Source organism: Calliphora vicina, chromosome 4 (genome assembly GCF_958450345.1).
Source record: "Calliphora vicina chromosome 4, idCalVici1.1, whole genome shotgun sequence".
NCBI classification, from domain to species: Eukaryota; Metazoa; Arthropoda; class Insecta; order Diptera; family Calliphoridae; genus Calliphora; species Calliphora vicina.
This window is the reverse complement of record NC_088783.1, coordinates 88,061,228-88,070,308: the sequence shown is the minus strand read 5'-3', so window position 1 is coordinate 88,070,308 and position 9,081 is coordinate 88,061,228. Positions and strand designations below refer to the sequence as shown.

Genomic DNA, 9,081 nt, shown 5'->3' with positions numbered 1-9,081 from the left:
TTTTCCCGATTTTTTTGACGATTTTTAAAATTCAAAATGACGATTTTAATCTGTTTTATCGGGATATTGACGATTTTTCCCAAATTCATCTGGCAGCCCTGCTTAAGACGGTAACACTTTAATATTTTATTGCCGGTAAATTCCAACACTGTTAGTAGCAACTGTGTGTACTTTTCGGATTAATTTTGTCATGAACAGACACAAAATACACACACTCATACATTGAATGATGTGGAACTTATGTTTTCGGAATGTCAAATAGTTTTGCTGCTTTTTCATTGTCTGCGCATTTTTGCAGCGATTAATTAGTGAAAATTTAATTGTAAACATTTAAAATTACCAAAAAATTGTAAAGAAAATACTTTACAAGGCTATCGATCACAAGTGAAAAGTAAATTTGAAGAATTTAAGCAGTAAATTATGCGACAATAAGAACAAAAAAGATGTCTTAGATTTAGCGCAGGCAGCAACAACGCCTTTGGTGAACGAACAAGAGTAGTTGTTGAGTAGATATATTTGTTAGAAGGAGCCCCCACTGAAACCCAACCCTAAAGCAAAAACAAAACACATTAATTGTGCAAAGAACGAAAATTTATTGGAAAATCGTTGCTTTATCACGGCAAAGTGATTTTTTGAATTTCCTTTGATTGTCGTATTTTAACAAAAAATAATAAAATTATATTCCAGATAAACACAAATCGATTTTACAAGTTAAAAAACAAACGAGTAGTGCTGAAAAAAGCACACACAGAAAACAAACAAACAAATACATAAGAATCTAAGTTAAAGATGGATGCCGATAAAAACATTGGTGGTGGTGGCGGTTGTGGTGGTCAAGAGACAAAAGTGATCTATCATATTGATGATGAAACAACCCCATATTTGGTGAAGATTCCGATACCATCGGCCCAGGTCACTTTGAGGGACTTTAAAATGGTGCTCAATAAACAAAACAATAACTACAAGTATTTTTTCAAATCGATGGATGCTGACTTTGGTGTTGTTAAGGAGGAGATAGCGGAGGATGCCACAATACTGCCATGCTTCAATGGTCGAGTTGTGTCGTGGTTGGTGTCGGCTGACGGCACTAATCAATCGGATAATTGTTCCGATATGCCGAACAGCGAATGTGGCGAGATACGACAGTCGGTGAGACCAGCACAGCCACCGCCGCCACCACAGAAAATGGGTGGTGGCGGAGGTGGTTTAGGTGTGGGCGGAGGAATGGGTGGACTTATTGGTAGTGGTGGAGTTATTACGAATCCTATGATGCAGCCGCCGCCACCTCTCACATATCAGTCGGCATCGGTTCTGTCGAGTGACCTGGACTCAACAAGTTTATTTGGAACAGAATCTGAGGTGACCTTCGATCGCGACCTTACAGACTATAGCAGCGTCCAAAGATTGCAAGTGCGCAAGAAGCCCCAACGGCGCAAAAAACGTGCTCCAAGCATATCGCGAACTTCAAGCTATTCCTCTATCACCGATTCCACAATGTCCCTGAACATAATAACGGTGAACATAAATATGGAAGCGGTTAATTTCTTGGGCATATCGATAGTAGGGCAGTCGAATCGCGGAGGTGACGGTGGTATTTACGTAGGCAGCATAATGAAAGGTGGAGCGGTAGCATTAGACGGCCGAATCGAACCCGGTGATATGATTCTACAGGTGAATGACGTAAATTTCGAGAATATGACAAACGATGAAGCCGTACGAGTTCTGCGGGAGGTTGTCCAGAAACCCGGTCCCATAAAACTGGTTGTGGCCAAGTGTTGGGATCCGAATCCGAAGGGCTACTTTACTATACCACGTACTGAGCCGGTGCGACCCATTGATCCCGGTGCCTGGGTGGCCCATACTCAGGCTCTTACTTCACAGGACAGTATTATACATCCCGATATACCGGAGCCAATCAAAGAGCGTCTTGATCAGAACAATCTTGAGGATATCGTAAAGGCAATGATCAAACCGGATAGTGGCTTAGAAATACGTGATCGCATGTGGTTAAAAATCACAATACCAAATGCTTTTATTGGAGCAGATGCCGTCAACTGGGTCCTAGAAAATGTCGAAGACGTACAGGACAGGCGTGAAGCTCGCCGCATTGTCTCGGCCATGTTGCGAAACAATTATATTAAACACACAGTCAACAAATTGACCTTCTCCGAGCAGTGCTACTACGTAGTCAACGACGATCGCAATCCCCTGCAATGCCGCTCCAATTTAAGCCACGCTGACACCGAAAGTATCACCAGCGACATTGGTCCCCTGCCAAATCCCCCAATATATATGCCATATTCAGCCACATACAATCCAAGTCACGGCTATCAGCCCATTCAGTACGGGCTGGCAGAACGTCATGGATTATCTTCGGGCTCCAGCAGTTCAGACGTGCTTACCAGCAAAGACATTTCGGCATCTCAAAGCGACATTACATCTGTCATTCACCAAACCAACCAAATGACCATTGGTCACCATCACGGCTCAAACAAATCATCGGGTTCTTCTAACCGTGGTGGCGGTGGCAATATCAACAATGAACAGGAGTCTTCCGTCTTTAATTATGTCTTGTAGGACGAGGAGGACTTCCTCTCGGCCAGACGGCATATGAGAGGACGCAACATAAGGCAGGAACTGCAATGAAATTTTTTTCTCTCTACACTTTATTATTATTACTATTATTGTGTATTTTTATTTTTATTATTTTATTTTCCATTTTTTACTTCCACTTTATTTTTATTTACCTTTCAACTTTTCTATACGTTTCTACACAGTGAAATGAAAAACATGAAACCAGTATACAATATAATTATAATTAAAATATTTAATAGGAAGAAAGTACATTCAATATAGTATATACATATGCATACATACATAATATAACAAAAACAAAATCAAAGAAACCCGAAAAAAATAAATCATAATTATGACTCAAAAACATATATAGTTTATTATAAATACATATATTAATAAGACATATTACAACAATTACATACATTTTACATTTCAACTTAAAATTTTAAAACACACACCCACATACACAAACTTAAAAAATATAAAATATTTTTCTTAAAGCAGAAAGTTTTAGAATTAAATAGTAGTACGATTTAAAGCAACAAAAATATAAATACAATGCACAGATTGTTGACATGCTTTCATTCATCTGGGCTACTCAAAATCCCTTCCCGGTCTTAAAAATAAAATAACGGGATGACGGACTAAATTATCACATCCATCTTTATAATAGTTTAATAAGATTAAAAGTAATCATACAATTTCATGCATACAAAAAAACAAAATTGAAATTGCATTAATAAACAAGATCTTTTTTGTATCATTTATAATGTAATACGTACGTATATTATTAATATAATATTAATAATTGAAAAATAAATTTATAAAATTAATTAAAACCAAGAAGAATTTAGTAATCATGATTTATAATAAAAAATTATATATATACAACATAGAAGTAACGAACTTTTTAATTATACCCTTCACCACCATAGTGGGGAGGATATATTGGGTTGTTGTTGTTGTAGCAGCAGTGGTTGCTGAGTTGACAGCCCTTGGCCGAGTGAACTCGGGTCATTCCGGTGCGTAGAACCGGCTGTCGTGAGAATAGGATATATTGGGTTAGTGCTGATGGTTGTAACGTCCACAAATATTGTCCCAGCTCAAGATAACTTTCTGAGTCGATTGTAAACCTTGTAATCAAACTACAGATAGCAATTCCAAAAATAATTCGACAAACTTTTCAATTTGCATTGACACAAACGTTTTCATTGTCCCATTGACGAAGCCTGTTGAATTTAGTTAGATTAGCCCTAACTGAAAATCATAAATGCCTTAATTATACAGATATCCAAACCAAATTTAGTACCGATCGACCCATTAGCTCTCGATCATTTCATTAATGAGCATAAATCTCCGAAATATGTTGGTATCCAAATACCACCAAATTTTGTGACGGTCGGTTCATAATTAGTCACAGATCCCATATAAGGCCCGCTTCCGAAAATAAATTATTATATCGACACCTTTGCGGGAAATTATCGTATGTTACATTTTTACATAGTAAAATATTATACCGATATTCTCTATACTTATGGAAATATTACTAAGTTAATTGTATCGTATGTGAAATTTAATTTTCTAAATCGGTTATTGTACTAAACTATACTTAATTTGTTAATTATGATTAACTTTTTAAACAAAATTATAGCCTGTTTCACAATATCGAATGAAAGATTTCGTTGATAACGAAATTCTTCATTCGATATTGTGAAACAGGACGGTTACTGTGTAACTCAATCCGAAAACGAAAATATTCGAATTTGTGTGCGATTTCCTTTCGAATCTAATTACTGAGTAACCTCCCATGCTATTATTCTTTTCACACATACATATATTTAGGTGAAACAATAACAAAATAAATGGCAATACATTCTCATGAATTAGTTTTTTGACAACAGACTTAGGTTTTTGGCTTTCGGTCACCTATCTAGTTGTCATCTATGACTAACAGTTACTACTTCATTTGTAATCTATATATTCGACAAGACATCGGACATTACCCGTTCATAATATTAGCTACACAAAATTGATAGTTAAAATTTTATATATGTAAGAATTAGGATATTACCTAATACCCCGGTTTGTGTCGCTTCGTTCTGCGTCGGTTTCGAAGTTGCGTCTTTTAAGATTTCTGTGATTTCGAAGTTGCCACGATTTTGTTCCAGTTTGCGTTGCATGGCTTCGAAGTTGCGTCGTTAGTGCTTCGATTTGCATCGTTATAGTTTCAGTTTTCGTCACATGGCTTCGATTTGCGTCGTTAATATGAAAATGTTTGTACTGAAAAATCTATTTTTTCAACAAAAATTATGAATATAGGAACCAATTAAATGAAAATCAATACAAATGTATGGATCATCGTTTCTCCAGGCCCTATTACCGACGCAAACCGGGGTATTAGTGTACTTCTTAAGTGTATATTTTGATATTAAAAATGTCCAATTAAAAAATGTGTTATTTAGTACTTCTTAAGTGTAGCAGTAACATCTTAACTTACCGAATTATTTGATCAGCAAATATCGTTTGTACATAATTTTCAAAATACTTAATCGTCCTATTCCATCTGATTCCTATTTAATTTAATTTTTCTAGGTACATTATTATAGAAAATTCAGAGTACCATTAAAAGTAAGAAAAATTACAATAAATCCCCACTTGTGGATTCCCAATCGCTTAGGTCCATATAAGCTTTATTTCATGTTCATTGGTGAAGATAATACAAAAAGTATTATAAAAAAGGTAGCTTGAGTCATAGAGTGGAAACTCTCCCGTCAAAGACCTAACTCAGTTGTCAAAAACCTAAGTGGTGAGAATGTATTAGTAGAAAAAACTATGTGAAAACAAAAACAACACTCGTATGTGTGAATATTTTGAGTAATTTTTTTGTTTGAGTTTTTTTCTAGTTTCCGCTATATGCATAGAGAAACATAGAGCGGAGTCATAGAGAACATGGAACGGAAACTCGAAAAAACTCTAGCACAAAAATTACTCAAAAAAAATTAAACATACGGGTGTTGTTTTCACATAGTTTTTTTACTAATCCAATCTCACCACTTAGGTTTTTGACAACTGAGTTAGGTTTTTGACAGGAGAGTTTCCGCTCTATGTGTTTTCTCTATGGCTTGAGTCTTCTCATTGAATTCTCACTCTCTTACGACTCAATTGCTATAGAAAATTCAGAAAGTATAATAAGAATAAAAAAAAGTACTATAAAGCCCCACAGGATTTCAACTTGATCGTGTCCATATAAGCTTTATTTCATGTTTCTGGTATTGTTGGTGAAGTTAATACATTTCATTTTGAAGTTAATAAAGTAAACAGTCTGCCTGGGATGAAGTTTTGAAAAAAGCCCAATTCTTGCAACTGTCGTCGGCTCAAAAACATGGATTCATTTCCGAGTCAATGCAAACACAGTAGCAGTTGATTTTCAGACGACGAAGCGTTATTGCGCTGTGTATTGTGCTCCACTTTTATTTAAAATGAAATCAACTTGGATTTGATTTAAACAAAAGCACCCTTTAAAATTAAAGTTTTGTAGTCCCGAAAAATTAATTCGGTCTCTATAATTTCTTGTTTTAACCGTGTCTTCACATCTTCGAACAAAAACTCACATGTTAACATTTTGAAAGCTTCACTACTTATATCAATATGAATTTGTAAAGCGATCGTTTACCTTGCACATTTTTGACAAACTTATCAAAATTTTCTTGCAAGACCCCTATCAGATTACCTGTGGTATCTACAAACATAGAGAACATAGAGCGGAAACTAGAAAAAAACTCAAACAAAAAAATTACTCAAAATAATCACACATACGAGTTTTGTTTTTGTTTTCACATAGTTTTTTCTACTAATACATTCTCACCACTTTGGTTTTTGACAACTGAGTTAGGTCTTTGACAGGAGAGTTTCCGCTATATGTCTACTCTCTATGTCTACAAACACAAGAGACTTGCGCAACTAAATTGTCTAGTGTGAAAAGCTAGGTACTCTGTTTAAAATTTCGTGCGAAATGCTGTCAAACTACATATAAAATATTTGGAATGAAATATATGCGAAATAATTTCGCAAAAGTTGTACTCTGTTTTTATTGTGGAAAACATGTGAAATACATCTGGCAACCTTATTTTTCCACACGAAATTAAAAGCAACAGCGAGCTGTCAAACTGCATATAAAATTTTTCGCATGAAAAAACAATGATTTTTCGCAAATATGAACAGAGTACTAGGCAAGGCGAATTTATACAAGGTGGAGTCAGTCAAACAGCTGATAATTTTTTTTTCGCTTTTTGGTTCTAACAATTGTCAAATCTTGTTTTTATATTTAAATATCTACATATTCTAAGCTTATTAACAAAATATTTATTGTTTACATAAATAAGTAAAGCCCTCACTATTCAATTATCTGCACTATATTAAGTTTAAATACTTATTTGTTAAATTTTTCATTTTGGTTTTTTGACATTTGTTAAGACCAATCGTTGTTTTTGTAGAACTAACACCACCTTGTATTAATTCGCCTTGGTACTAGGCTAAAGGCACAAAGTATACAGAGGCGACACGACAAAAAAAATATATTCATCTCTTTCTCTCGAAACAATTTCAACTGGTTTGGTTTTGTGCTTATTTATATAGTTGTTTGTTTTAACGCACTGTCTGTATTAAACCGCAAATTTGTTTTCTCTTTCCATCGAAACAATTTCAAAAAAAGCTGATTTTAGTGTTTTTGAACTGTCAAATTTGACACATCTGTATACTTTGTGGTGAAAGGGGTCTAACTTTCTGCTAATTTTGCGTTATAGATTAGACTTGCCACCTTTTGAAATTTCCAAAACGGGACACCACTAAATGATGACCTGGTGTGGGTTATAGGACTTGCTGAGTACATTACAAATTGTGTCAAAAAGTTTCAGAAACACCTTCAAATTCAGAAGTTATTCTGAAAAAACCGTTTACAGTGATGTTGTTCAACTTATCGATCTGTAACTCAATCAGTTTTAGTTCAATTTTTATTTTTTTTAACGTGTTGGGAAAGAAAAATTATTACGCTTCAAAATGACATGCATTTATTGATACATTTGTAAGTTATAAGTATTGTTTTTGTTACGATCTTTTTTGATTTGAGTCGCTTTTCATTGCTTATTTTGATATGAAAGCTTATAAAAATTTATATCAATGTATAAAGAAAAATTCTTAATAAAACATGGTTTTAATTTTTCAAATCGGATGAAAACTGTAAAAGTTATTCAACTTTTCATTAATACCTTTAGAGTATTTTCTCCCCCAGCGCATATAAATGTAAAAAAAAAGGTAAATATTTTCGAACTTTTTTCGAAAAAGTTTAATAACTTTTGCAAATATAAACCGATTTTAATAAGTAATATCTCCTTTTTATCTATATAAAATTGTCTTTAAAGCACTGTGCAAAAAATTGGTTTTCATAGAAAAAAATTAAAATAACTATTGTTGAATTTGAAAAATGACGAAAAAAATAAAAAAAAAATTTTACTTTTTTAATAACTTAAACAATTTCATAGGGTAACATAGAGACGAGACGTAATTGTCAAAAACCTAAGTCTGTTGTCAAAAACCTATCTCTTGCAACAACAAAATACATGCTATTCAATGTATTTTGTTGTTGTATCAAACATATGATTTGTTGTATTTTTGTTTGACAAATTGGAGTGTCTCGTCTCTATGTATAATTCTCTATGAACAATTTCTTAGATTATTTTTTAAAATTTTGAAATCGGTTTTAAAATGTCTGAGTTAGAGGTATTGAAGTACTACCTACCCTAAAACACATGTTTCAAAATAACTCAAAAATTTTGAGGGTGTTCAAAATCTTTGAAAACGGTTTTAGCATGTCCTCACCTAGGCATACAACCTCCATTAGGTCGCTTTTCAAGTTCTGACAAAAAGTGTTATTTTGAAGCAGTGTTATTATCAGGGAAACCAAAATATGCAAATGCATGTTTTTTCTGGTGAGTCTAATGAGCACATGGAGAAGATATTTACACGTTTCAGAAATATTTAAGAATTTTGGCATCGATTTGTTAGTGCATATTTTTGCATATTTTACCCTTAAATGCATATTTTTGCATATATTTGTTTTAAGAGCATATTTATGTCATATTTTTGCGTTTTTAGAGCATATTTTACTGTTCAATAGCATATTTTGACTTTATTAAAAACAAATTTTGTCTTACTTATTTTTCGCTGTTCTGTTACACGTTTTTACTTCCTTTGTTTAAAATTCAAAATTGAAAAATAGATGGCTTTTTTTTTAATATAAAATAAGCACTACTTTCATAATAGCGCCATCTAAATATCAAATTTTAGTTCTAATTCAAACTTAACCGTTCTAAGTTTTAAAGAAATATTTTTATTTGAAAATTTAAGTCAATATTTTGTAATTTATTGCAATAGTAACCTTAATTGAAGATATGACTTTATATTTATATAAAATATCATCAAAAAATACCTTTCGAGGCCTTTTCATAG

The 9,081-nt window shown here is 33.4% G+C and overlaps 1 protein-coding gene across 1 annotated transcript; it reads left to right on the top strand.

Annotated features, from left to right (window-relative positions):
- Positions 1-225: 225 nt before the first annotated feature.
- On the top strand, positions 226-3,475 carry dsh (Segment polarity protein dishevelled). Its single transcript, XM_065506734.1, has one exon. It carries the CDS (start codon positions 790-792, stop codon positions 2,575-2,577), a length of 1,788 nt encoding a protein of 595 aa, XP_065362806.1. The 5' UTR covers positions 226-789; the 3' UTR covers positions 2,578-3,475.
- The last annotated feature ends 5,606 nt before the right edge of the window (positions 3,476-9,081 follow it).